General features: G+C 41.4%; 1 protein-coding gene across 2 annotated transcripts in view; it reads right to left on the bottom strand.

Moving 5' to 3' along the window:
• Positions 1-530: 530 nt before the first annotated feature.
• Positions 531-27,855, bottom strand: part of hmcn1 (hemicentin 1) — an 80,457-nt gene continuing 53,132 nt past the window's right edge. Inside the window, exons 42-107 of one of the 2 annotated variants that reach the window (XM_034882706.1) lie at positions 27,509-27,605; positions 26,511-26,633; positions 26,238-26,393; positions 25,568-25,849; positions 25,260-25,427; positions 23,023-23,136; positions 22,697-22,783; positions 22,353-22,544; positions 22,070-22,243; positions 21,862-21,975; positions 21,516-21,661; positions 21,278-21,428; positions 20,778-20,975; positions 20,579-20,692; positions 20,278-20,465; positions 19,876-19,972; positions 19,529-19,690; positions 19,246-19,359; positions 18,946-19,148; positions 18,739-18,820; positions 18,475-18,606; positions 18,077-18,226; positions 17,655-17,814; positions 17,396-17,520; positions 17,085-17,268; positions 16,597-16,694; positions 16,226-16,504; positions 15,932-16,128; positions 15,685-15,766; positions 15,287-15,423; positions 15,060-15,201; positions 14,750-14,894; positions 14,412-14,539; positions 14,145-14,301; positions 13,793-13,914; positions 13,499-13,663; positions 13,089-13,196; positions 12,758-12,895; positions 12,544-12,678; positions 11,943-12,212; positions 10,557-10,747; positions 10,148-10,361; positions 9,852-9,986; positions 9,248-9,438; positions 8,999-9,080; positions 8,449-8,718; positions 8,115-8,285; positions 7,852-8,022; positions 7,278-7,448; positions 7,005-7,175; positions 6,625-6,795; positions 6,313-6,483; positions 6,069-6,215; positions 5,764-5,901; positions 5,483-5,604; positions 5,001-5,238; positions 4,720-4,782; positions 4,431-4,550; positions 4,204-4,338; positions 4,000-4,113; positions 3,751-3,876; positions 3,489-3,617; positions 1,971-2,339; positions 1,635-1,754; positions 1,407-1,533; positions 531-1,001 (exon numbers count right to left, since the gene is read on the bottom strand). In XM_034882706.1, coding sequence (XP_034738597.1) covers positions 635-1,001; positions 1,407-1,533; positions 1,635-1,754; positions 1,971-2,339; positions 3,489-3,617; positions 3,751-3,876; positions 4,000-4,113; positions 4,204-4,338; positions 4,431-4,550; positions 4,720-4,782; positions 5,001-5,238; positions 5,483-5,604; positions 5,764-5,901; positions 6,069-6,215; positions 6,313-6,483; positions 6,625-6,795; positions 7,005-7,175; positions 7,278-7,448; positions 7,852-8,022; positions 8,115-8,285; positions 8,449-8,718; positions 8,999-9,080; positions 9,248-9,438; positions 9,852-9,986; positions 10,148-10,361; positions 10,557-10,747; positions 11,943-12,212; positions 12,544-12,678; positions 12,758-12,895; positions 13,089-13,196; positions 13,499-13,663; positions 13,793-13,914; positions 14,145-14,301; positions 14,412-14,539; positions 14,750-14,894; positions 15,060-15,201; positions 15,287-15,423; positions 15,685-15,766; positions 15,932-16,128; positions 16,226-16,504; positions 16,597-16,694; positions 17,085-17,268; positions 17,396-17,520; positions 17,655-17,814; positions 18,077-18,226; positions 18,475-18,606; positions 18,739-18,820; positions 18,946-19,148; positions 19,246-19,359; positions 19,529-19,690; positions 19,876-19,972; positions 20,278-20,465; positions 20,579-20,692; positions 20,778-20,975; positions 21,278-21,428; positions 21,516-21,661; positions 21,862-21,975; positions 22,070-22,243; positions 22,353-22,544; positions 22,697-22,783; positions 23,023-23,136; positions 25,260-25,427; positions 25,568-25,849; positions 26,238-26,393; positions 26,511-26,633; positions 27,509-27,605 — 10,440 coding nt within the window. In that variant the 3' untranslated portion in view covers positions 531-634. The remainder of the gene's footprint in view (positions 1,002-1,406; positions 1,534-1,634; positions 1,755-1,970; positions 2,340-3,488; positions 3,618-3,750; positions 3,877-3,999; positions 4,114-4,203; positions 4,339-4,430; positions 4,551-4,719; positions 4,783-5,000; positions 5,239-5,482; positions 5,605-5,763; positions 5,902-6,068; positions 6,216-6,312; positions 6,484-6,624; positions 6,796-7,004; positions 7,176-7,277; positions 7,449-7,851; positions 8,023-8,114; positions 8,286-8,448; positions 8,719-8,998; positions 9,081-9,247; positions 9,439-9,851; positions 9,987-10,147; positions 10,362-10,556; positions 10,748-11,942; positions 12,213-12,543; positions 12,679-12,757; positions 12,896-13,088; positions 13,197-13,498; positions 13,664-13,792; positions 13,915-14,144; positions 14,302-14,411; positions 14,540-14,749; positions 14,895-15,059; positions 15,202-15,286; positions 15,424-15,684; positions 15,767-15,931; positions 16,129-16,225; positions 16,505-16,596; positions 16,695-17,084; positions 17,269-17,395; positions 17,521-17,654; positions 17,815-18,076; positions 18,227-18,474; positions 18,607-18,738; positions 18,821-18,945; positions 19,149-19,245; positions 19,360-19,528; positions 19,691-19,875; positions 19,973-20,277; positions 20,466-20,578; positions 20,693-20,777; positions 20,976-21,277; positions 21,429-21,515; positions 21,662-21,861; positions 21,976-22,069; positions 22,244-22,352; positions 22,545-22,696; positions 22,784-23,022; positions 23,137-25,259; positions 25,428-25,567; positions 25,850-26,237; positions 26,394-26,510; positions 26,634-27,508; positions 27,606-27,855) is intronic. The other variant, XM_034882707.1, reaches the window with a different exon arrangement.

Here is a 27,855-nt window from a genome sequence, read left to right as displayed (position 1 = left end):
TTGCTATTTGATGCATTTGTGTGAATGATTGGCTGCTACCTGAGGATGCAGAATATGTGACAGTCAAGTTTTCAATCTCCAAAATGAGCACCATATCTGAACAGTCACAACTCCACTTGACACAAAGCCTGAACAAAGGTGGGAACTGCCCATTTTCTCATTCAAGCACAATCATTTAATAATCGAAAAAAATAAAAATAAAGGCTAGCTAAACTTTCTTGAGTAGGGTAAAAGTTAACTTTCTGAGCCAGCCAGCAGTAGACGCTGGGCTTTGAGGAAAAAAACCTTGATCTTATAAATAATTCAGGCAGGGGAAAATAACAAGGCAAAAATATCCGATGTTTTGCCGAAAAAGTTCTGACAAACTGAGGTGAGGATTCCAGGGATTAGAGCCAATAAATAGCCAGTTTTGTCCAAGCCACCTGTTAACTTCTAGTAGTGGCATGTAATGTATCCACTTTAAATTAGTTCCTTTACGTCCTCAGGGCTGTATGCACTCATTGGACTCTCTCACACTGAGAGTCTTTTTTAGGTTGTTCACTGATGTTGCTGCTTTTCCAAAAACCACACCCACTCACTCATTTAGGACGCAAATTCATAACCACACCCTTGTCTAATGTAATTTAAAGTGCTCTCAGTATGGGTAGGCAGAGACAGCGATATAGACGATGAAGGTAGTCTGGTACTCGATGCCTCCGTGTTCACTGTAGGAGAGGGCACGGACCTTCATGCGATACGTGTGAGGCTCGCGTAGCGCCTGAGTGGTAAACAGCACTCCCTTCAGGTTCTCGTCTCGCAGGGCAAAAGGTAACGTGACGTCCTCGTCCACCACCAGGAAGGTGGTCCTGGGGTGCATCACGCCATCCTGTGTGTAGGCCACCAGCCTGATGAGGTCCTGGTTGGCTGCAATGCCAAAGGGAAGAGACAGCAGTTTGTACTCCAGGGCATAAGGGCTCAGTGCGCACTCCAGGTCGTTTGGTGGGCATTTCTTCAGGCAAAACCTAGAAACAACATAGACAGTAGATTTCAGTTGAGTATACTGTAGGAAAGCAGAAAAATCATTTATATTGTCTAAGATAGATAAATGAATAGTTAGAGTGACTTATTGTGTAAAGGGTAATTGCAAGTGACTAACTAGTGTTTATAACTTTATTATTTATTTTAATGTGGACGCGGCGACAGTTTTGTTGTCATTACTTAGAATTGTCATGGGAGGCAGAAACTATGATATGGTACCACAATGGCTCCAGGAAAAAACTATTTTTTTGATTAACTGATCCTTTAAAGTTTTAAAAGTATCTAAAAATACAAACTGTTCCATGATTGCAACTCCCTTAAATTAAACTAATAGTTAGTGGTCACAGTTTATCCTAATTGAGTGTATTTCTCTGAAGGTGATCGTTTACCCTGTGGCTGGATCCCTCTGGTAGTTTGGTGGACAGGGTGTGTCAATACACTGGTAACTTCCTCTCATGTTAAAACACATCTGGTTTGCTCCACACTGGATGTTCTGTTCCAGGCACTCGTCTATATCTGTCGATACAGCAAACAGCTCATCGTCATTACAGTACATGCTATAATGAACACCAAATGACGGCGATGGAAGGAAACAGGGAGTAGCTGGTGGTTCTCACCTTGACACGTCTTGCCATTGGTCATGAGGCGGTAACCAGCAGGACAGAGACACCTGTGGCTCCCTGGTGTGTTCATACACTCATGCTGACAGGCGTCTCTCACCTCACACTCGTTGATGTCTGTTGGTGTCACACACACATACGCAAACACACAAACAGCCACAGAATGATAGAGAGGAAATCAGAGAACATAAAATGACACATCAAGACACATTTTTAAAGTCCCATATTTTCATATTTACAGCTAAAACGACAAGCAGCAAGGCAAAGAGAGTTTCTCTATGAACAACTTTCATACTCTCCCTCATCTTAACCCTGCCTGTCCTCCATTGTTACCTAAGCAGGAACCACCCCTGGACTCAAACCCCTGCTGACAAGCGAGGAAGCCCAGCTGTGAGGAATGTATAGGAGTCTCTCTGCGGCTCTGGCTCCTGTTGCGCCCCCTTGTGGTGGCCGCGTAGGAGTGGTAGCTCTGAGAGGCCAAGTTGTGGTAGAGTCGCTGGTAGGAGTTGTGCTCAGGAGAGGATTGTGATGTTTGGTAGCCGAATGAATAACTTTCATAGCTGGGCAGACGCTCCAGACCAGCACAGGATTTGCCATCACCCAGAAGGTGGCGCCCTGGCGGGCAGGTGCACTTGAAGCTGCCAGGTGTGTTGATGCACTGGTGGGCACAGGGCTGTGGAAGCCGCTCACACTCATTTATGTCTGCCCTCAGCACAAAGAAAGACCAGCAGCAGGAAAAGACAAGTAGACAGATTGATAGGGAAAAGGAGAAAAAGGTGCAAAAAGAATGCATGAAGTAACGGGAACAGGTGATATTTAGAGGGATGAAAAGAACAAAGGAAGTGGTGCGGGCCATGAAAATAGAGGAGGGAGATGAGAATGAGGGGGGAAAAAAGGGTATATGTCAATTACCCCACTGAACAACAATACATTTTCATGTCCCTAACAGACAGAAATGTATTGAGACTATAAATACATCTGAGATTACCTTCTCTCATTTCAAATAAAATGAACGCTTTGAAGATTATAACTCCAAACTCAATTCTGAAATGAAACTTAAATTATAACAAATAATAATTCACATTTGATACCAGGTAAGAAATCCAAAACATGCCAGATGATTATTTCACAAAGACAGCATCACATCAGTGTACAAAGTTAATGATGTCACAAGGGCACTGGTGGATCTATGCCATTACAAAGCAACTCCAGGAAATAGCCAGATACAAATGTAAGGAAACAGTCTGAAAATTGGAAGATAGTGGGGGAAACACAGTGACAGACAGAGAGGTGAGGTCATGGTGCTGGTCTTTTTATGGTTGATGCATCAAAGAAGGAGACATTTCTTTTTCCCTTCCTTTGTAGTCCTTTACTACCTTTTCTCATACACTTATCTGATAGTGTAAGAAGGCACAGCATTAATGTAGAGCTTTAGAGGACCTGATACCATGCATTACATCTTTGCAGGGTCTTTAATGTTATTTGTTAGTCAGCAGTTTGAATTGCAGTATTTTAGAGATGAAAGCAAGCACTGGCAGAATGGCCATGCTACGTTGCAGATTGCAGCAGAGTTATTTAAGTTTTTCAACAAGAGTGAGTTGCTGACACAAAGAGAGAAGTTTGCTAGCAGAATCAAGCAAATTGATTGGAAGAGTAAGGAAAGAACATTGCAACAATGTTTAACACTTTTTAATTGATGTTTTGACAAATATCCTCAGCTGAAAAAGAATTACACACCATTAGGTGGACGCATCACCTGCCTGATCATGCAAATGAAGCCCTTTGAATGTCATAAAAAAAATAGGATGTATGTTTTGTTATGTTTATAAGAGACACAAAGGATGTACGTACCGAGACAGGGCCGTCCCACTCCCTGAGATCTGTAGCCACGTGGACATGTGCAGTGGTAGCTGCCTCTGGTATTCTCGCAGATCTGATTATATCTGCATTGATGAGTGCCATCTCTGCACTCATCAATGTCTACAGCACAAAGGATACAGAAGTAAATCAAGGTGCAGAACAAAAATCTCTCCCAATCTGATAATTAATAGTTTTTACTTCAAAGAATGCTCTCTTGCTTAACAAGGAACACTGTTTGTTTGTGAATACTCACCTATACATGTCCCATTGGCACCTTTGGTCATACCATTGGGGCACAGGTCAATACAGGTGTAACCACCCCGTGTGTTTTTACACTGCTGATCTGATCGACAAACCCTCTGTCTGCACTCGTTTATATCTATGGCGATTAGAGAGAGGAGAGGTCAAATCCAAGACAACAAGTTTCTTCAAGGAAATTATTTAAGGTGAGTGAATGAATAATAGAGATAAAGCACTATACGGAAAGGTGTAGCTGTCTTACCTACACAGCGTCGGTTTCTGAGTTGAAAGCCCGGCTCGCAGGCGCATCGATAGCTGCCAATTGTGTTCAGACAGTGTTGATTGCACGGATTGGACTCCTGGCACTCGTTCACATCTGAGCAACAAATAACACAATTTTAAAAAGGTCCACATCTGCAACACTCACAACAAATGCTCAGCTGATCAATAAAGCTTGTTGGTGTACCCGTGCAGCTGAGACCATCGGCTGTTCTCCTGAAGCCACGCATACAGCGCATGACGCATCGGTAAGAGCCAATAGTGTTCTCACAGTCCTGTCCATCATGGCACACGTTCCCGCCCAGTGAACATTCATCAATGTCTACGAGAATGAAGAGCATTGAATTATCTAAACAAGGACCTGTGTGTTTAACAATAATGTTGACAGCACTGATTCAGAAGTGAGTCGTGTACCCTGACAGGTCCTGCCGTCAGCTGAGATGGTGAGGCCTCCGGGACAAGAGCAGTAGTAGGTGCCCATGGCGTTGTGGCAGGTATGAGAACAGGGTTGTCCAACCTCACACTCGTTCTCATCTACAGCAAATAAATGATACATTGACAACAATATTATAACAATCAGAACAGATTTAAGCAAACAATGATAAAGTTCTGCTAAGTATGTTAGGATAAGAAGTTTTATCATTTGAAAGGGGCTTTTAAATCCACTATATGAAACGGCAAAATATGTTGTGATAAACATTACCTGCACAGTAGGGACCAGCAGATACCAAAGTAAATCCCTGAGGACACTGGTTACTGCGATCACCTGGAATCATGTAAAAATGTCATCATTAATTTAAATTACAGTAAATATGTAGGAAAAAAGAAAGATCTGATGTTAAAGGTTGGCTGGATTACCATGCAACAACAGAGGAAAACTACTGAGCCTATTATGAAGTTAGAGACTTTTTTTTACTCCATCTCTTAGCCACAATCAAAATACTATTCCTACATTCAGTCCTTTTTCCAGACCAGCATTCTCACCCTTGGTGATACTAGCTTGGATGCTATACTCCAACATCTCCTCCAGAGGGTGGTAGTTAGCACTGATGGCTGTGGCATGCAATGTCTCAACGAGGTAGGGCATCTTTCCCTTTGACAGGTCGTATGAGATGGTGTGGTTCCACGAGTAGGGCACACTCTCCCTGTCGATGCTGAACATGCGGGTGGACAGAGCGTATAGCTGGCCTGGGCCTGTCTGGATGTAATCCTCCGTGTAGTCCTAATTCAAACAAAGTGTACATGTGAGGCAGCTTTAAAGTATTTTGACATATTGTAGCAAGGCTTCACTTAATATGGCATTGTTTATGAAAGGTTATTCAGTAATGTAATGGATATGTGATTTATAGTAAACTGGTTAAAAGTTGATGTTATACAAGATGAAATCTAATCTAAAGAAACTAAGTAATAAAAACACCTACCAGTAAGTCACAAAGTCTAATCACTTGCATAGATTATTTATTTACCTTGATGCTGATTTCAGCATGTGAGGGCAGCTGTAGGATGTGTCCGTTCACTACGATGTCCAGTAACAATGCTCCATCTGAGTCCAGGCCTCTGGCAATGTGGGTCATCCTCAAAATCTCACCTACCAAGATTATACCACAGGTCTTTGTCATATTTCCCCCTACTAACATTTTTCACATCCAAAATCATCAGTCCACAACAAGCACCAGATTGAACTCACAATGTGTATTATTTAAACAGCTCACATTGTAGTTATCATACAGTAGCACCCCGCTATTACCTGTGGCAAACTCCACTTGTGTCTCTCTTCTGAAGATGCTTCCGGTTAGGGTGTAGCCGTTGACAGCCTCTCCTACTTCCTGTGCGGTGGTCCAGTAGACAGGATTCAAGATTGAGATGAGCTTTCTCATTGCAGGACCTTGAAATTAAAAGGTAAAGAAGGGCATATTTCATTTATAATGAGCTACATGAGAAAGTTCAAGAGAACAACTTAGGTGCACTAGTTGACTGAAGACTGGTATTATTTGGTGCACATCTCATCAAAATGTCAAATATTTAAACATACGAAACAGTTTGAAAACTTACCTAATGTCCTTGGTACATTAGTAATAGTGGCCTTGATGATTCTGCCGCCAGATTTGCTGTCTGTGATGGTGGCATTGAGAATGGCGATGCCAAACTCATTATCGTTGATGTTCCCTATGATGCTTCCTCGTGCCTTCTGGGGTCCACCTGACAAGAAAAAGATGGTATTTGAGAACAATTCAAGAGCTGCACTCAACTGCACACATATACAATATATCTCTATATGTTTACAAAAACACCTCACCTGGGCAGGCCTGACTGTTACACCTGGACAGCTGAGAGGAGTCTCCTGGACAAGGTCGACCACCGTTGCTAGAAGACGGACTGTTACAGAGACGGACACGTGTCCTCTCTCCGCCCCCACAGGAAGCAGAGCATTCTCCCCACGGTTGCCATGAGCCCCAGTTACCGTCAACTGCAATGATATACCCCAAAAACAAACATCATCATTGTAAACCAGACACACTGCAGGGCAATTTTTATCACCTCATAATCTGAGTTTTAGAGGCAAATTTGTCATTTTTTTCCCCCAAAAAATTGGAACATGCTTACTCACCAGGACAGTTGGCTGTGCTGCATCTCTGTATCTGTGTATCTGCACCTGCACACGCCCTCCCACCATTGGCAGGTCCCGGGTTGTCACATGTCCTGTAGCGCCTCATCTGACCTCCGTTACATGTCTTGCTGCAGCTGCCCCAGCTACTCCATGGACCCCAGTTACCGCTGACTGAGAGAAAGAAAGTCAAAATCTCAAAGACAGATGCGGAAAGACATAAAAAAGCAGGTATGTTACTGGAAAGAAAAAATACATTTTTTACAAACATATGTACAGAGAAATACAAAGATATAGAGGATCTATTTTTTTCCTGTTAAGTAAAAGATGCTGCATTTGTAAAATCTAACCATAACGACTGAATAAAAGTTAGTATGACTCACTGGGGCAGGGGTCGCTGTTACAGAAGTCAATGTACACATTGTTTCCTTCACATTGCCTGCCACCATGCTGAGGGGCAGGGCTGGCACAGAGGCGTGTCCTTTGTCTGGTCCCACCTCCACATGAAACACTGCAGGCTCCCCAGCTCACCCAAGACGACCACTTCCCGTCCACTGAAGGGCACAAGAGAAGAAGAAGCTGGAGCATCAGTCACCTAGACTTCCTTATTTGAAATGTCTTTAAATCTGATTTTATCGCAAAGTTCAATCCCTCACCAGGACATGATCTTTCCTTGCACAATTGTGTTTGGGTGTCGGTGCCCTCACACTGCGGACCATCAAATGCTGCAGGAGGGTTGTTGCATAGGCGGATCCTGGACTGCATGCCCTTACCACAGGTCTCACTGCATGGGCTCCATTGTAGCCAAGACCCCCAGTTACCCGCCACTGCAGGAGTGGAAACAGACAGTCATTGTATACAAGCCTATAGTCACATATCACAAACGTATACTTCAAGTACTATTAGTACTACTATTTTGAGGAACTTTTACTTGACGTAAGTATTTCCTTTTGATGCCACTGTATATTACTACTCCAAAACATTTCTGAGAAAAATATAATACTTTTTACACCTCAACATTTATTTGACATCTATGGTAAATGTACAATTTATTATGGGTGGTTGACTTTAGTATTTACAAATTGAGAAAAGTGTAATGAAATGCAATTAGCTTTTTAGATCCATTTGAGATTAGACAATCATTCCTGCCAGGTGCACCTTATCATACCCCCTATTCATACAGCTGACAGTCTTCTGCTGGATTTACAGAAAAGGTGTATGGTCACTCACCTGGACAAGGTCTGACACTGCACATGATGACCTTCACTGCCTTTCCCTCACAAGGCCTGCCTCCATGCTGAGCTGGAGGGTTACTGCAGGTCCTGATCCTGGTTCTGTTGCCCTGACCACAAGTACGAGAACACTCCTCCCAGAGAGACCATTCTGACCAGTTCCCATCCACTGTAGAGGGAAAAGGGTACAGCCTTTTTTACCACATGTGCTATTTGCAACCAGTCTCTTATACAAGTATTGACTTATGAAAGCACTCTCACCTGGACAGGGCTTTCCATGACAACTATGAGTCTCTGTGTCTGATCCCGCACAGTGACGCCCTCCATTGGCAGGTAGAGGATTGTTACACTGTCTCAGCCGCTTCTGGGTCCCGACACCACAGGACACACTGCAACGACCCCACTCTGCCCACTCTGAGTAGCCCCCATGAACTTCAAAAACAAATTAATTTACGGTAACTTAATTTGTCAATTAAGATGATTGTTTGTTTTTGCTTTCACTGAGGAGGTCATAGAAGAGAATACATATTTCTTTTAATGGAAATTGACTTAAAATATGGCAGAATGAAAAGAATCCCCACAAAATCCAGCTCACCTCGTACAGTAAGAGTGACCCTGACCAGCACTGATCCCAGCAAGTTTCTGGCAACACATTCATATTCAGCTGTGTCCTCCTTCTGGGCACTGCTGATCCTGAGGGAACCGTTTGACAGAGAAGAGAAGCGGTCGTTGCCCAGCAGGGAGCGCCCCTGGCGGGACCACTCTATCGCAGGAGTAGGCTCACCATTTGCTTGACAGTTGAGCACAACTGTGGATCCAGCATCTACCACTGTCTGCACTGGCTCCACTATGATGGCGGGTGCACCTGGAAGAAAAGCAGATCCGTGTGATTAAAACTTTAACGAGGAATTACAATGATGTCACACATCCAAACCAGTTTACTAGACACAAGGAGCACAAAGAAAACAGCTACTGATGCTTTCACAGTTTACGGTCCAATACTAAATCGCTGGAATACCCTTTAAGGTTATAACAACTTTCACATTGTTGATGTAGCAAATGCTAAATGTTATGCTAATTAGTACTGACACATAATATAATATATATATATATATATATATATATAATATAATAAAGACACCTACTTTGCAAGGTAAGCGTGACACTCCTTTCCACCACCCCAGCATCATTTGTTGCCACACACATGTAGTTGCCTGCATCTTCACTCTGTATAAATTTAAATGAAAACACATTTCATTATCATAATAGGTTTACAAATAAACTTTTTATATAAAGTGACTTTTATATATGGGTATATAGCCAAATTAAGTTTTTATCAACATTATGTACAGAGTATTACACACAAGTTGTCTCAGTCTCATGTGTTTTCCTACCACTGTGCCATAGATGGCAAGAGAGCCGTTGTCCAGCAGACGGATGCGGTTATTGATCTGGATATTTATCCCACTTTTGCTCCAACGGATGGTGGGCAGGGGGTCTCCCCGGACCTCACAGTTCAGGATGGCATTACCACCAAGGGGTTCAATACGGTTAGAGTGAAGGTCTCCATCGATGATAGGAGGCTCTGGAGACAGACAGAACAAGTTGACATCATGGACACATCACTTGATTAGAGTTGAGATGTAAGTCACATGGTAGCTTTTTACTTTAAATGTCCCTACTTAGCAGTTATAAACAGCATACAAACATTTGATAAATGACTTAAAACACACTATAACACAGTTGTATGCAGCTATAAGGGCCTTTTTAAGTTGTAATATCTGTAACTGTCATTCATTATCTGTTCATAGACCAGCATCCACTTTGTGCCCACATAAGGAGATATTTGTTAACAATTACATTGCATAAATCTGCTTACTACATTAAATGTGTTATAAACCGTTTAATAAATGTTTATACACCGCTTATAAATGCTAAATATGGGGACATCAGTAAAAGGAAGCTGAGTGAAATAGTTTCGTGGCAGTGTTCTTTTACCTTTGACATAGACAAAGCCCAGTGACTTGATGGTTCCTACGTTGTTTTCTGCCACACAGGTGTAGGTGCCAGAGTCGTCTTTGGTCACTCTCTCTATCACCAGCTCAGTGTGGCCGTTCATGTGGTTATAGTGAACTAAAACATTAACCGAAGGCAGTAAAAAACAATAAGAGAAAAACACAATAAACAAGTCTCTAATCTAATATATCACATACAGCCACATAATTGGGCGGGGGGGGTGGGGGGTGTATAAGGTTCAAAACATGTTCCTAATCAAAGGGCACCTTGCTATATACCTGGGATGATGTTGTTGTTGAAGGCCCATGTGATTCTAGGTGGGGGGATGCCACTGACTCCACAAGCCAGTACGAGGCGCTCTCCCTTGTTGAGGGCCACATCTCCGAGTAGCTCAGTGAAGAGGGGGTGAGTATGAACAGACAGGGTTGTTGTCCGACTGTCCTGTCCGACTGCATTTGTGGCAACACAAGTATAACTTCCAGCATCGTCAGGCTGGTACAGAAGGAGGGGAGATGAGGAGAGTGGGAGTATTTCGAAAGTCTTTAAATGCATCTTTTTGAGGCAAGACAAGCCAGTTAAGCCACCTACTGTAGGCTAAATTTAAAACAAGCCAGTTTAACGTTCCAGCAATCTACAGACATTAACAAACAGAAAGATGAGATGTTGTTTTCCCCATGTTTCCCTTACCTGGGCAATGTCTATAATCAGCTCTCCAGAGGGCAGGATTGTGTACTCCCCTGTGCTTTCACTGAGAGGATTACCGTCCTTCTCCCAGGACATGCTGGGCTGAGGGACCCCCTCCGCCACACACACCAGCTGAGCCTGACTGTTTTCCACCACTGCTACTTCCAGCTCTCCACCACGAATGGAAGGTGGGACTGCAAAGGAAGTCATTATCAATTTAAAAAAAAAGATTAGTCTAGTTATGGTTTTATAAAATAAAATCTGGTTGGGGAGAGTTCTAGCCTGACCAGGCTCCTCTCCTTTCCCTGTCTCTCTTAGTTATGCTGTAATAGTTTTAGATAGCTGGGGGACTTCCTTTGACACACTGAGCTCCTCTCTCCTCTATCTATCTATCTTTCTATCTTTCCATTTGTGTGCATCCATGTCCCAGAAATGCTTGTCACTAACCTAGCTCTGGGGAGTCATTCCCCGGAGTCCTTATATTCGTTTTTGCCCAGCATGTTTCCTTGGATCAGGGAGGCTCCAAAATCATGGTAGCAGCTGTCGCCATGATCCCGCTACATGTTCTGCAATGCCCAGTTAAATCCTGCTACGCTCTGCGGTGCCCTGCTATGTCCTGCTACGCTCTGCAGTGCCTGTTACATCCTGCTACGCTCTGCGATGCCCTGCTACGTCCTCCTGTATCTTGTAATGCCGCACAGTGCCCTGCTATGCCATGAACTACTACAAAGAACTACTACAAACTACTATTTTTTGTGACTGTTATTGCCACTCTTCATTCTAACCCCAACCGGTCGTCAGACACCGACTACCAAGAGCCTGGGTGCTTTCCGAGGTTTCTGCCTAAAAGGCAGTTTTTCTTCACCATTGTCGCAGTGTTGCTTGCCCCGGAGGAAACTACTAGAACTGTTGGGTCCTTGTAAATTCTGGAGTGAGGTCTAGACCTACTCTACCTGTAAAGTGTCTCAAGATAACTCTTGTTATGAATTGATACTATAAATAAAATTGAATTGAATGAATAAAATATACAATTACAGAGGGGATTAGCAGCCCCTAATGCGCTGTACACTACATTTTACATTTTGGGACAAATTAGCTGGAATGCTAATTTAAGATCAGTAAAATGCTGAACAAAAACTTCCTTGCAATCATAGATGGTGTACCTAGTGAAGTGTTAACTCCCTTTACTGATTTTTTTTAGTAAAGGGAGTGCAAACAAATTCACACAAAGACAAAGTGCACTTGGTAGGCCAAGTAGCAACATCATCTTTTCAGAGAGAAATGGAACTTTAGGTTTTATGTGTATTGTGGTTTTAAATTATTATTATAGAAACATAGTGTGTGGTGTTAAGTGATACAGTTTAAAATACTGTATTGACTGAAACTCACTCTGTACTGTGAGGCTCATCACAGCGCTGACAGTGCCCGCTGCATTGGCAGCAGTGCAAGTGTATCGTCCAGTATTGCTTGGCTGGATGAAGGAGATCTGCAGGGATCCTGAACTGAGCACCCGCTGGCGTACAGATTCAGTCAGCGGCTGACCGTCTTTATACCATGTGACAGAAGGGGGTGGGGAACCATCAGCTTGGCAGTGTAGCGTCACAGAGGAGTCCACAGGTGCCAGGTACTTTTGAGTCTCTGAGCTGATCACTGGCGGAACTGCAGGACACAGCAAATAGGAAAACAATATGGAGTCAAAACATTTAAATGTACTCGCAACATTAGCAAAATAAGCAATTAAGCTGCTTAAAATGGATTTTGATGCCTAAAGGGAGTGCATGTTCGAAATTCATTAGTTAGACACATTGACAACTGTTACCTACAGTATCAGGATACTGTTTTTATTTTTTCAAAAGTCTCATTTAATGCAGGTGTATTTTATCAGTATACGCTTTCGAAGGTGTTCTTCTTACATCCACAAGCACAACCGCTGAGTAATTACATAATACATCTGTTAGTCAAGTTACTTTGACTTGAGTGTGTGCCTCACCTTGTACTCTGAGTTTGGTCTTGCCCAGCGCAGTGCCTGCAGGGTTTTGAGCCACACATATGTATGTCCCAGAATCCGACACAGAGGCCTTAGTGATCTGCAGACTTCCATTAGGCAGCACTGTGAAACTTCCATCTGGCATAAAGCAAGAGACATGATGTTATGACTGATAACTCATGATTATTGACACATAAACGTAGACAGAATTAATTACCTGTGGTGGGTATATTGATGCCCTCCTTCTGCCAGGATATAGTGGGTCTGGGCAAGCCTGTGGCCCTGCAGGGCAGAATTATGGGGTTATTGAGGATCACATCCAGGGCGGTGGGATGAGACTGGATAATCGGGAGCTCTGAGGAGAGGGATGGTAAAAAATGAAGTAAAAGCATGTATAGTCTTAGCCTAATGCAAAATGCATACATTGTATTATTTAGTATCACATGCAGTTAAGTTCTAAACAATGCATATTTTTGGGCTTTTTGTACTTTAGACAGTCCCTAACAGTAGTGTGTCTCTTGATATATTGTTTCTTAGGATTTTTTTACCCTGCACTGTGAGCTGCACATGGCGATGGTTGGAGCCTGCAGCATTCCTGGCCGTGCACGAGTAGCGTCCTGCATGGCTGAGCTCAGCTGAGACGATCTCGACTGGACCTGAGCACAGACACCCAATCAACATAATTAATAATGCTAGTAAAGTAACCTGAAAATCACTTAGCATAATCTTAACTGCTGTATTAAATGAATCACAGCAGTAAGTATCTCTTGAGACCAGTTGAGGAATTAACTGAATAGAAACATTATTAATACTAATAAATAGGTATGTGATGTACCTATATTTCATATGTGGCAACATATTTTGCTAGCAATTATTGCTATCAAGAATTGTGGGTGGTCGTTTGAAAAGTTCTAACAAATAAATGTGTTGTACTATTCACATTAATTATGATTCTAACCTGTGGGCAGGATGCTGTAGCCCTGTCCCTCTTTTGGAAGCTTCATGCCATTTTTGCTCCAGTGGATTGTGGGCACTGGGACGCCAGATGCAGTGCAGGCAATGACCACCGGGGACAGTCTGGTTACAATGAGCTCTGTGGGTTCATCTGCTATTGATGGAGGAACTACAGGGACATTAGATATGAAATTTAAGAACAATAAAAAACAAAAAATGTAATCAAATAATGTCACAACATCAATGAACATAGCGTAAAAAGAATGATCAATTTGTAAACAAATGCTGTGTTACTCACCGTGGACAGTGAGGTTGATGAATCTGGAGTCTTCCCCTGCCTCATTAGAGACTGCACATTCATAAACTCCTGTATCCTCTACTGTTGGCGCTATAACTACAAGGGAGCCTGATGATAGTAATCTGGAAATATCAAAAAAATTAGGATTGAAGAGTAGTTTCACTTTGATGTCCACTCTTTAAAATTGGCAAAATCAATGAGATATATGGTATATATTTTAAAACTGTGAATCTTACAATGAAACACTAAAGCAATAAAGCTGTTAATTAATGTGGTCTTAAATTCCAGTTTTGTGTTTTGTGATTTTATAGTCTTGAATTAGAAAACAGAGAGGGAGAAAACCTGGATCAACCTGTACATATTCTCGTTCTGGTCAGTATTGATGACACAACCGTTTTTCATCCAGCTGACGGTGGGTTTAGGTATGCCGGTGGCCTCGCAAGACAGGGTGGTCTGAACGTTGACTGTAACCGTCACATTAGTGTGGCTTTCAGCAATAGAGGGAGACACTGAAAGATGAGAATCAAGGATCATAAAATTATTGGATGACTGTTTTTGCGGGTGATTGAGACAGTTTAAAAGTATTCATGTGTTTTATATGCACATATTCGCCACCTACCATATACTTGCAGATCCATTCTCTTGTGTTGTGTCCCAGCCTGATTAGTTGCCAAACACAGGTAACGTCCAGTGTCAGTCACCTGAGCAGAGTGGATGTGTAATGACCCATCCTCTGCAAATGTGTACCTGCACACAATTTTACAAACTGGGTAAGGTACAGCACAGAGGAAATGCCCATAATTGAGTTGTGCTAAAATATTAAAATCTACTTTCTAGATTTAATATCCTGGTCACCATTAATACATGATATTAATCACATAGAACTGCATATGCAATTGTTGGATGATAATGACAATACAATACAAAACACATCATTGTTATATGACGTTAATTTGCCTTTGGTTGTTTCCTGCCAATATTGCACCATGCTTCCTCCAGGTTACACGAGGCGGTGGCACTCCACTTACAACACACTCAAGCACTGCTGGCTTGTGGATGTGCACTGACACTGTCTGGGAGCCTTCCTTAATAATTGGGGCCACTGAGGGGACAGGTAACACATACATATTTGTTAATCATTTGTAGCTGGGTAATGAATTTAGCTCTATCCCTAATTACAGACGGAATTGTTCAGCTCTAAAAGAAAGGATATACAGTACAGTATCTCTATATTTACATTAGTTGTAGATAAAAGATGTAACTGTACCATTGACAGCCAGGTTAAATTGTCGCGTGGTCTTGCCAGCTATGTTGCTGGCCACACAAGTATACTGAGCTTTGTCGCTGAGCTCAGCCATGTTGATCTGTAAGAAACGGCCACTGGACAGAATACGCACACGGGCAGAGGCCTACACAAACGTAAAAAGTAATTTGTAAATACATTTCAGAAGAATTCATAGCATTTTGTGGACAGTTCTTTGTTTGATTTCTGACCTGCAATGGTTGCCCATCTTTGAGCCAGGTCAGAGTTGGAGGTGGAACGGCATCAGACTTGCACTCCAGAGTCACCTGTCTGTTCTGCAGCACTGACACGTCCTGAGGTGTGCTCTCCCCCGCAATGTTAGGGGGAACTGTTACCGAAAAACCAGAAAGAGACCAAGGCTGAGATTGATTTTTATAGCCCAATCACATCTCACCTTATTATTTATTAATTGTCTAGACCAGTATGGATAGTATGAAAAAAGAATATGAGTAAAATTTGTTTATTAACTAAATACAGATTGACTGAATTGAATTACCCTCAAGCCATAGATCTTTCCCACGTTATGTAAATACACATACACACACATACACACACACTGCAATGTGTATTTCAAATCTGTGTTACCCACCATGTACTCGAACTAGGAACTCCTTGTCATCATCTCCTGCTGGACTGTGGGCTAAGCAGCTGTATCTGCCTATGTCCTCCAACTGAGTAAAAGTTTAAAAAAAAGTATAAACAAAGTGTGGAAAAAGACTCAATAGACAAATATAATCGCCACAATTATGTTATTATGTACACTATGTAAAAAAAGTATGATTTTAAATTTTAGAGAAACATGTTAGATTTCACTGTTACAATCCCTGGTCACTGACCTGTGCCGAGGCCACACGAAGCACTTCTCCTCCCCGGAGGAGACGCAGACTGTCTGTCTGTGGGAGCGGACGTCCATCCTTCAGCCAGGTCAGAGAGGGTGTGGGTATACCTGAGGCCTCACAATGAAGCTCTAGTACATTATTAATCACAACAGATACTTCTGCTGTTACACCAGAGCCCTTGATGAGTGGAGGGTCTGAATAAGAAAACGTAAAGCAAATTATATTTATTTTCTCATCCATGAATCAAAAGCAGAAGCTGGAAAATAAGAGCTATAATAGGCTTTTACTCACCTAGCACTTTCAGGTTAATGTGGCGGCTTGCTTGACCCGCGGTGTTGTTAGCCACACAGGTGTAGCGTCCTGTATCATTGACCTGGGTCTGGAAGATTTGCAAAGTGGTATTCAGGTTGAGTAATTTGAGGTGTTGGTCAGGAATTAGAGTTACCCCTTCTTTAAGCCAGGACACAGTGGGCATCGGGGACCCATTAGCATTACACAGCAAAGAAGCCAAGTTTCCTCTGACTACAGTCACATCCTCTGTGGTCCCTGCCCCATCCAGACCGGGTGGAACTGAGGAGAGTAATAAAAAACACAAATGATTATTATTTATTGCTTTGATGTATTCCTCAGATTTTAGAAGCAAGTAATGTTTTCAGACTCACCATGCACATGTAGGTTATAATGTCTGTTGTCCACTCCTGCTCTGTTTGATGCAACGCAGGTATAGGTGCCACTGTCGGACACCTGAGTTCGTGTAATCCTGACAAATGCAAAAGGTACAACATATAAGTATCACGTTACATTTTAACTACGGGTAAAAGAACCAACAAACCATTGTTTTTAACCCTTTTATTGTTAGTAGAACAGCGAAATATTTGAAACAGCTTATAATAAACCATGAATCACTTTCTAATGCAACCCATTACAGTGAAATTGTTTTATGCAGGGTGAATTTCCATACTGATTTAATAGTAGGAAAATACAAAACACAAAATTGCAAAACACAGATAAAGAATTACACCTACATCTCACACAATGTTTTGCAATATATGCCGACCAGCATTTTCCTATACACAAGATGCACAAGGAATTGTTCTTGATGCAGCATCGTGTGTAACATATTCTTCTTGAGCCCTGTCCACTGACCTACCGGAGCACCTGCCCAGCAGAAAGAAGCCGTATGTGGGAGGACACTGGCAGAGGCAGGCCATTTCTCAGCCAGTTGAGCTGTGGCGGAGGAGAGCCTGCAGCAACACAATCAATGTTGACAGAACTGTCCAGAACTGCGGTCAGGTGCTCAACTGTCTCTCTGTTGCCGTCTATCACAGGAGGCACTGGAAAAGTAAAATGGGAAGCTGGGTCAGTGACATGAAAACAAACCTGTCATGTCATCATCAAAGACAATAGTGACTCAGACTGTTTGTACTGGACTTTACATGTAGTAAAATGAAATAAACCCACCATACACATTCAGATTGAATATCCTGTCCTCGTCTCCTGCAGTGTTGGAGGCCACACAAGTGTACTTGCCACTATCAGGGGTGCGTGCTCCAGTCACAGTGAGTGTGCTGCCATCTGGACTGATCCTAAACAGAAAGGCAGCATTACATCATCATTATCATCATTATAATCATTATAACATCATTTATCACTGGAGTGGTGTACTGTGAAATCTCCATTTATCTTCTATTTTGTTATTCTTTTGTGTGGCAAGCATTACCTTAGCCCCTCGATCCTTGTATTGTTGATTACTTCCCCATCCTTCAACCACTGGATGGTTGGAGTTGGAGTTCCCTGGGCTCGACAAATCAGCTGGATGGTTTCATTTAGCAGAACTCCCATTTCACTGGGCAGCTCCGATCCAGAGATACTGGGAGGGACTAAGAAAGAATAAGTGGTCTTAGTGCAATCCTATGAATACCATGAGAAATCATGAAATTGTAAATACAGTACATTTATTTATGATAACCTATAACCTTAACAAGCTTGACAGGTTACGGCCTGACAAAACTATGTTGTAATAATATTCTATGGGGCTTCTATGGAAACAAACAAGCTTTGCATTCCTTTAATTTTAAAAAGATCTCTAGAGAAGGGTTATAATTATTATTATAATGACTGAGGCTATGCATGCGCATGTACCCTTTATGGTGAGGTGGTAGCTCTTGCGTGCCTTGCCCTCCACGTTGGAAGCCACACACGTGTAAGAACCGCTGTCAGAAAGCTGTGACCGTGCAATCTGCACCTTGCTTCCTCCTGAGAAGATGTGCATCTCCAGAGACTCTGAGTTCTCTACAGAAATATCAGGCTCATTTGTTTGGTATAAGGGAAATGATAATGACAAAGCTACTGTACCTAGTTATGTAATGTTCCCCTTTACACTTTTACTTTTTTTCCTGTGTAAAATTTGTTGAAACAACAGATACATTGATTTAGATGTAAGATACAGATGAAAAATAAATAACCCTAATGTCCAGGAGGACATTAACAAATTTGAAAACTGTTTCTTTGCAGCTCAATAAATCGAAATGTAGGCGTACCTATGGGTCGTCCATTCTTCAACCAAGTGAGGCTTGGAGGAGGGATGCCAGAAGCATCACAGGCAAAAGTGACTGGGTTACTAATGGTTTCCTCAACACTCTCCTCTGCTGGGCCATGAATACTTGGAGGTACTGACGAGAGAAAGAGACAAAGATTATTCTTCAACATTATGTTGCAAGTATTGTAAGCATTGTTTGGAAAACATGATGTGTTTTTATGAATGTTCACATTTTGAATAAATGAATATCTATAATGACCACTACCATGGATATTCAAGTGGAAGTTCTTGTCCACTTGTCCAGCAACATTAGTGGCTTTGCAAACATATTGTCCAGTATCAGATACCTGGAGAAAAGAGGTGACATATAAGGAAGTTGTAAAAAAATGACAACAACAAAAAACATTAAAAAAACTACAGCTATCAATAAAAAGAAACAAAACAGACAACATGGCATCCATTCATCTTTTACTTCTGAGCTTTGGATCTCAAGCATCTGTCCCTCTGCAAGGATGCGCAGGTTTGCTGATTCTGTCACCACCCTGCCGTTCTTGTACCAGGTGATGGTGGGAGGAGGTACAGCGTTGGACTCACACTCCAGAGTTACGGATTTCCCAACGAGCACATTCACCACAACAGGAGAGTTCCCACTACTGTCCCGGATACTTGGAGGAACTGAGAGGCCGAAGACAGAAGAAAATATTTAAAGTAAGTTTATGATGCAAAGTAAGTCGCTCAGTGTACAGTACACAAAGTGTGAAAGTAGACTAACCAAATACGGTGAGATAAAAATGTTTGTAAGCCTCTCCTGCAGCGTTCATGGCCACACATCTGTACTTTCCTCCATCAGATACTTTTGCTTTTAGAATCTGTAGCGTACGACCACCTGAAGGCACAAATGGACACACAGACACTTTCAGAATCTACGCTTGTTGATCATTTTTCTGGTAGGCTCATGACCAGATTTTATAATTATTCTTTTAAAGCAAAGTAGCTTCTGTTGTAACCCAATGCTCAATGTTCGTTCTATTACATGTGACCCAAATTTGCAGTACCTGGCATAATGAGTGCATTGGTGTTGGCCTGAATGGGGCCCCTGTCATTTAGCCAGCTCAAGGTGGGAGGAGGGAAACCAGTAGCTTCACAAGAGAGAGACACAAAGTTGTTCACCACCGCAGTCACAGTCTCAGGACTCAGGCCGATAATGGTGGGAGGTACTGAGAGGGAAAACAAAACATTCAGTATAGCAAGTTTGCTTTTAATCCTTCATAACCTTTTCCATTTTTTTCCCAACGGTTAAGTTTAAGTGAAATGTTGTATTTTCAACATTATCTTTTTACAAATTGATAAAATAAGACAGTTTTGAATGTAAATGTGTTTTTCCATTTTACATGTGACTCACCATGGACATTAAGGTTAAAAGATTTTTCTGCACTTCCAGCCACATTGTCAGCCACACACACATAGCGCCCTGTGTCAGATACCTGAGCAGTCAACACCTGAACATGAGAGAAAAATAGTAAGAGCTGAATCTACTATACATTGACAGAATATACCATATTATATTTCTTTTTAATGGGACAGATATTCCCAATGTGTGTTTCATTTATCTGGACCTTAGAAACTTGTTAATAAATTTAGAATTTATTGCATGGACAGCATTGCATTTTACAAGGGTTTCTATTTTCTGTGGATTTTATTGGCAATTGGTATATTAGAGAAACTTTAAGTTTAAGTTGTTTAATAAAATAAAAATGGGCTATGGCATTAAACGTGTAAATAACTTATCCTTTCTGGTTGTTACCTGAAGTGTTCGCCCATTAGATAGGATGCTATGTGGCCCATCAGAGCTGACTTGCTGGCTGTCCTTAAACCAGGTAATCTTGGGGGCGGGGTTTCCATCCACGTCACACTCCAGTTGCGTAGTTTTGTTGACTAACACTGTGACCTCATCAGGCAAATCGCTGTCTGTTCTCCGTATGGTTGGGGGCACTGGTGCAGGACAGAAATTCTCAATGACAAACTGTTCTATGTGAAAATACTTTTCCCCTAGCTCTGTTAAACTGACTGATACTTCTACCACAAAGAAAAGTGTTTTTACTCACATAACACTCTAACATCATACTGAATGGAGTCTTCTCCTGCTTCGTTGACAGCGACACACGTGTACCTCCCTGTGTTTTCCGCCTGGGATCTGGGAATCTGTAACACTCGCCCACCTGAGAATAACACTGTCAAATGTTAGTATGAACTCATTCTCTGTCTTGCTCCTTCTCTTTCGCTCTGTTTTATTTGTCAACTCACCTGGCAAAATCAGAACTTTGTCATTGGAGGTCAGCAGATGTCCATCTTTGAACCAGGTGAGTGTTGGAGGGGGGACAGCATTGGTCTCACAGTACAGAGAAATGGGATTGTTAAGAATCACATCTCGAACATCCCCTCCTAAGCCTGGGGAAGACGTGGTATCACCAACTCCACCAGGCCTTTTGAAATGAGGTGGTACTGAAAAGGGAAAAAGACAAAGAGTAAACATGTTTAAACTCTTCTTTGAGCATTTTTGGAAACTTTATTTCACAGTGTGGTTGGAAACACAATCAAGGCTATGGCTCCGCATTTTTTTCAAAGGATGTTGACTTCAAAATGAATGGTATTAATGTTACAAATATTTTTTTCAGTTATTAACAATTTTCAATGTGCAGTTTAAAGTAAAACAATAAAAAGTCACTGCTTGAGAATACTCTTTGAGCCCATATAATGCACAAATAGTCTCAGTTAACGCATCAGCATCAGTCAACCCAGTTCACCTTGTATATTTACATCAAAGTCCTTCTCATCCTCTCCAGCTATATTAGTGGCTACGCAGGTGTAGCGGCCAGTGTCTGACACCTGAGCATGCTTGATCTGTACAATTTGACCGTTGGCTGTTATGGACACATGGTCATCTGCCCGCAGGATCTGTGGAGAAAAAAAGAAGTTCTAGCTTTTACAAGTTATTTCTTTTTTACTGCTGTAATCTCCCTTGGTATCAAAGTAGATTGATACCTTTCCGTCCTTGTACCACTGCAGTGCTGGGGTAGGAAACGCCTGAGCTGAACACTCCATGGTCAATGTGCTGTTTACTTTGATCTTAACCTCTTTTGGGGCCAGTCCTTCCCCTGGGATATCATTCTTATTAATCTGAGGGGGGACTGCAGTCAAGAAACATGTTTTAGATTACATTGACAAATTTATATAGGTATGTTTATACGATCATCCTTCATCCAACATCAATAATTTACTAATTTACTTTATCGAAAGCTACAAGTTAAATTAAGCTTTACACTGTACTCTGCTTTTCCTTTCTTGTAAAGAAATATACAGCATGTTTTCGAAGATGCAGGAATCTCACCATAAACCTTGACCTCATAGTGCTTCAGTCTCTCTCCAGCCTCATTAGTGGCCACACAGGTATATCTCCCAGCATTCTCTTCTTTAGCATTGAGAATCTGCAGGGTCCGCCCACCTGTAAAAACATGGGTGAAGAATGACAAAAGATGTTCTATACTACTGTATTTTAATTAAATTGAATCTATTGTTATGTGTGTGTGATTTGAAACCTGAAAGGACTCGAACATTGCGACTGGACTCAAACGGAGTGCTGTCTTTGAGCCAGGTGATGAGAGCAGGAGGGTAGGACTGGACTTCACACACCAGAGAGGTGGGGCTGCTTAGAGTTACTGTAACCTCTTCTGAAGAACCGTCAGGACCTGACCCAGCAATGGTGGGAGAAACTGGCAAAAAAAGGAATAAAGAGGAAATAAATTAAATCTAGAACATTTCTTAAATACATCTCAAATTCTCTGATTCATTTTAGAAATTATTGAAGAGATGTGTTTGTACCAAGGACATTGAGGTTGAAGTGCCGACTGCGATCCCCTGCACTGTTGGATGCTTGGCAGCTGTACCTGCCGGTGTCTGCAACCTGGGCCCAGGAGATTTGGAGGAAACGACCATGAGACAAAACTTGGTGACGTCTGTCGGGCAACAAGAGCTGTCCATCCTTCAGCCATTTAATCTCTGGTACAGGGTTACCTGGAAAATGATTATGTGAGGTTAGAAATTAATGTATCTTTAATTGTCATTTAGTAGTAGTAATTTACACTAAGGGTTGATCAAGATCATTTACATTAGAAGATCATGTGCTTTAGATTTCAATGCAGATATGTATTGATTATGTCAATTACCTGACGCTTCACAAATGAGAGTGATGTTGTGTTGTTCTTTAACTTTAGTATCCACCACAGTTCCCTCGTCCACAATGCTTGGCGGAACTGTCAAATTAGACTGAAAATCAATGACATGGTTCTCACTGTCTCCCCATTCATTCACAATGAAATACATGCTCATCACATCTCTTCATTGATTTCAAATGAAATCGAACAATCCACCATACAATAAATGTAAACAGACTTTTAAAAAGTATTTTAATCTCTTCACAGAAGTTGAAGACATTTTTTTTCAACATGATGCAATCTAACAAAATACTAAAACAGGTTTCTAATATCTTTACCGAGGATGTCGAGGTCGAAATTCTTCCTTTCCTCTCCAGCGCTGTTAGACACAATACAGGTGTACCTCCCAGCATCCTCAACTGCAGCATGCATTAGACGCAGGCTCCGGCCCCCTAGAGATTTAACGGGCCAAATATAATCATATATTTATTGTCATCATGGAATGTTTTCAAAAGCTATGTCAGCATAAATCTAACCTTTTTCACATAGGTAAAACACCCAATGGATGTGTAAACAACATTTTAAAGCCTGTTGAAAGTAAATCACCCCTCTTTGAAAAGTGGAATCGACTGACAGAAGGAATTTAGACTCTGAGGCACACAGCTGTTAAAACATTTACAAACCACTTTATGGAGATTTAAAACTAATTGCATCTCTCTTTGTCTTAACAGGGTTCATGAGAATCTCTTAAGAAAACAAGTGAAAAACATTGACACAATGTGAACTCTACAGTGCACTGAATTAATCTCCATGACAACAAAAAATGACATTTGATTGGTTCCAAAAAATAATCCAAAAATAATCCATTATCCTGAGTTTATGCACAAAATCATGAAGTCAAAAAAAAAAAGTGAACTTGGCAGAGAATGGTATAGATTATTCTGTATAAGCGTGTTATTTAAATTTTTGAGCTTCTTGTGATAAAATTATAACTATTAGGAACAAAATTCATCAAGACCTGCCTTAAACTGGCACTGATTTATCTCTAAACTCAGGAACCTTGGAAACAGCTGTAAAATCAGATATATGTTTAGACTGCTTTGCTTCACTCAATCTTTATCAATTTAATTCTATTATTTCTTCATCTAAACCATCAACCTGCCTCTTAGACCCCATACTGACTAGACTACTGAAAGAAGTTTTACCCTTAGTCAACAATTCTCTACTAGATATAACCAAACTGTCTTTATTAACAAGCTATTTATCACAGTACTTTAAAGTAGCTGTAATTAAACCTCTTCTGAAAAAGCCCAACCTTGAGCCAGATGTTTTAGCCAACTATAGACCTATATCTTACCTTCCATTTCTCTCTAAGATTCTTGAGAAAGCAGTCGTCAAACAGCTGTGTGACTTTCTGCATAGCAACAGCTTATTTGAGGATTTTCATTCAGGATTTAGAGTTCATCATAGCACAGAGACAGCACTTCTGAAAATTACTAATGACCTCCTAATTGCACCAGACAAAGGACTTATATCTGTACTGGTGTTATTAGATCTGTACTGGTGTTATTAGATCTTAGTGCTGCATTTGATACCATTGACCATCATATCCTATTACAGAGACTGGAACATTTAATTGGCAATAAAGGAACTGCTCTAAGCTGGTTTAAGTCCTATTTATCAGATCGATCTCAGATTTTACATGTTAATGATGAATCCTCCATGCAGGCCAAAGTTAGTAAAGGAGTCCCACAAGGATCGGTGCTCGGTCCAATCATGTTTACTTTATATATGCTTCCTTTAGGCAATATTATTAGGAAACACTCCATAAACTTTCATTGTTAAGCAAACAATACTCAATTATATCTATCAATCAAGCCGGATTACACTAATCAGTTAGCTAAACTTCAAACGTGCCTTCAGGATGTTAAAACCTTGGAATTTTGGCGTTATCTTTGGACATGCGCTAATGCACTCTGTCGCCTAGTGCTTGCTCTTGGTGGGAATTGTTGGGTTTCTGTAAATAACATCACAGAATACGGTCTAGACCTGCTCTTGTATGAAAAGCGCAATTAGATAACTACTGTTGTGATTTAGCGCTATATAAATAAATTGAATTTAATTGAAACTGAAATGGTTTAATTTGGAAGCACCCAATACATCTTGTTAAATGTTTAAAAACACAATTCAAAGCAATTGTTCCTTTTTCACAGTTTTCACTCCAATCTCTGTCTGTTGAGTTTGGCCCCAGTTGCAATGATCCCATTACATCTTATTACTGATGATGTATTGCAACTGGTTGGCCTCTGAAACCCAGCTAGGAAGCAAAATAGTTAGAGTTACTCTGTTGAAAATTCAGACTATCATTCATATTCTTGGTAGCTTGCACTACTTGAGTCAGTTCCTTAATGAATAGGACACTAAACTAAGAAAGAATGGTATAGATCTATGAAGATATATGACATGATACATAACACAGAGAAGAAAATCTTAAAACAATTATATTTGAAATACTGCATATTTTTTGAGTTCTGCAACTTGTTATCAAGTCCAGAAAGTCAAAAAAGGAACTCACCCGAGAGGATACGGACTGCACTCGAAGCTTTGATTGGCCAACCATCCTTCAGCCAGGAGATGGCAGGAAGAGGGATGCCAGATGACTCGCAATTCAAAGCAACTGGGTTCTTCACTACAACACTCACATTTTCTGGCAAATGTACCTGACCAATTATACTAGGTGGGACTGAACAAGAGGAGAGGGAATGAGGGGAAGGGATAGAAAGACAATTTAAGACCTTGAGGTGGACTGTAACTCTCCAAACTGAAGAACAAAAAATGTTAAAAAAAAACAGCAACTTAATAATAATATTTGATAAGTCATACCATGTACACTGATATCATGCCTGCTGTCAGCCTGTCCCGCCACATTGACAGCAAAACAGGTGTAGCGTCCCGTGTCTGACACCTTAGCATCTTTAATCTGCAGCAGCCTTCCCTCGTTCAGGACCTTGGCACCGTGCTCCCCAGTGATAGGCCGCCCATCTTTAAGCCATGTTACCGCTGGTCGTGGCACGCCTTCTGCAGCACACTGAAGGGTCACATCGCCTCCTTTTGTCACAGCAACGTCATTGGTGTCGCCCTCACTGCGTCTAATGGAAGGGCGGACTGAAGTGAGAAAAGCAAGTGAGTTGGTAGACACGCTCTATATCTATAACCATTTGTTGCATAAATATACACCTTTCTGTCAAATGGTCAACCACAGCAGATCCAGTTATCTTAATTGTGTTTTATTAATTGTAAAGATAATACAAACATGGCTTTATAAATGTGTAATTTGTTTTGACATCCCTTCAGTTTAAATCATGCTATAAAAATACTAGAAAAAATGTAAGTTTTCATATATTATTTTACCTTGTTTATTCAAAGCAGGTTTTAGTGATTTTACCACCCTCTAACTGATAAGACTTTTCTGACAGTGTAATCTCCATAAAAGGCAAAACAATGACAGAATGTCTTTGATCACTCAATGTCACACATTTGGTGACACACATACCATAAACCTGGAGGCTGTACTCCTTGGAAATGGTACCGGCTTCACTGGAGGCCATGCAGATGTAGGAGCCTGTGTCTGTCATCTCAGCGCTGGAGATCTGCAGCTGGCGACCTCCTGACAAAACCCTGAGCCGTTGGTCCGACTTGAGCTCAGAACCTGGTTTACACAAAAGGTTAGATACGGTGTTCAAACATGTCAATCACACAGTATTCAGTGCATCATGTACTGTCCATATATGTTTCTTTGGGTCTCTACAAACAAACACACACTAACCGTCCTTCCTCCAGGTAAGGCTGGGGGGTGGTATGCCACTGGATTCACACACCAGAGTGATGAGACTTCCTTCAATTACAATTAGAGGAGACACCTCCTCTGAGTCGCGGATACTGGGAGAAACTGTAATAATGACAGGACACCAAAAGGAGGCGCTCATGTCTTATTCAAGTTACATGCTGGTGCTGGTTAAAAGTTAGTGCAATGTAAATTGGTAACTAGAAAATGTTTGTATATTGGGGTTTTTATTTTTAATATAAACACTGAATATAAGAAAACATCAACTGTTGAACCTACACCTAGAACAGTGGATGTAGGGACTTAAACCAAAATTATGCCCAGCCATTGCTGCTATCATAAAACAGGCTTCAGGTCAGTTCACAGCTATCTACAGTATGGTACCAGGCCCATGCAGTCTTCCATAGTGGGTTCAGCTTCATTAGTGCTCTGCATACTAATTTAACAACTTGAATGTTTTACTTTAGTCAGAATCAACACCTTAGCAAACACAAACATATTCTTGTGGACAGAATAACAGAAAAATAGAACCAATTAAAGGTCCCATGACATGGTGCTCTTTGGATGCTTTTACATAGACCTTAGTGGTCCCCTAATAAAATATCTGAAGTCTCTTTCCCCAAATTCAGCCAGTCCCACAATGAGCTTTACTAGGATGTGCCATTTCTGTGTCTGTAGCTTTTAAGGAGGAGATATGGGGAAGGCTGGGGTGTAAACTTGATCAATTGCCCCTTTTGCTAGTTTGAAAGCCTTGATGTCTCTCTCTCATGGGTGGGCCAAATTCTCTGGGCGGGCAAACCAGAGAAAGGGGAGGTAACCTTGCTTCTTATGACCTCATAAGGGACAAGATTCCAGATCGGTCCATCTGAGCTTTCATTTTCTCAAAGGCAGAGCAGAATACCCAGGGCTCGGGTTACACTAATCATAAAACCTCATAAAGTGACATTTTTAATGGCATGGGACCTTTAAGATAAACTCACCCCAGACATTGAGGTTGTAGTTCTTCTCCGTCTTGCCAGCAACATTGGTGGCTTCACAGGAATACCTGCCTGAATCCTGCACCTGGGCACTATCAACCTAACAATTAGATATATAGACAAATCATTAAAGATTGATAACAATAACTGAACTAAACTTGATTTTTTGAGGCATTTCCGGACTTCATTTTTGACTGGACCGTTGAAGACATGAAAGAGTAGAGAGAGGGGAAATGACATGTAGCAAAGGGCTGCAGGTCAGAGTTGAAACCATCCCTGGTGAGTGGAATATATATGGGCGCCCGCTCTACCAACTCAGCTATCTGGGAAGCCAGCCAATAAACATTTTA

The sequence above is a fragment of the Etheostoma cragini genome, chromosome 9, assembly GCF_013103735.1.
Source record: "Etheostoma cragini isolate CJK2018 chromosome 9, CSU_Ecrag_1.0, whole genome shotgun sequence".
Classification (NCBI taxonomy): domain Eukaryota; kingdom Metazoa; phylum Chordata; class Actinopteri; order Perciformes; family Percidae; genus Etheostoma; species Etheostoma cragini.
This window is presented reverse-complemented; position numbering and strand designations above follow the sequence as displayed.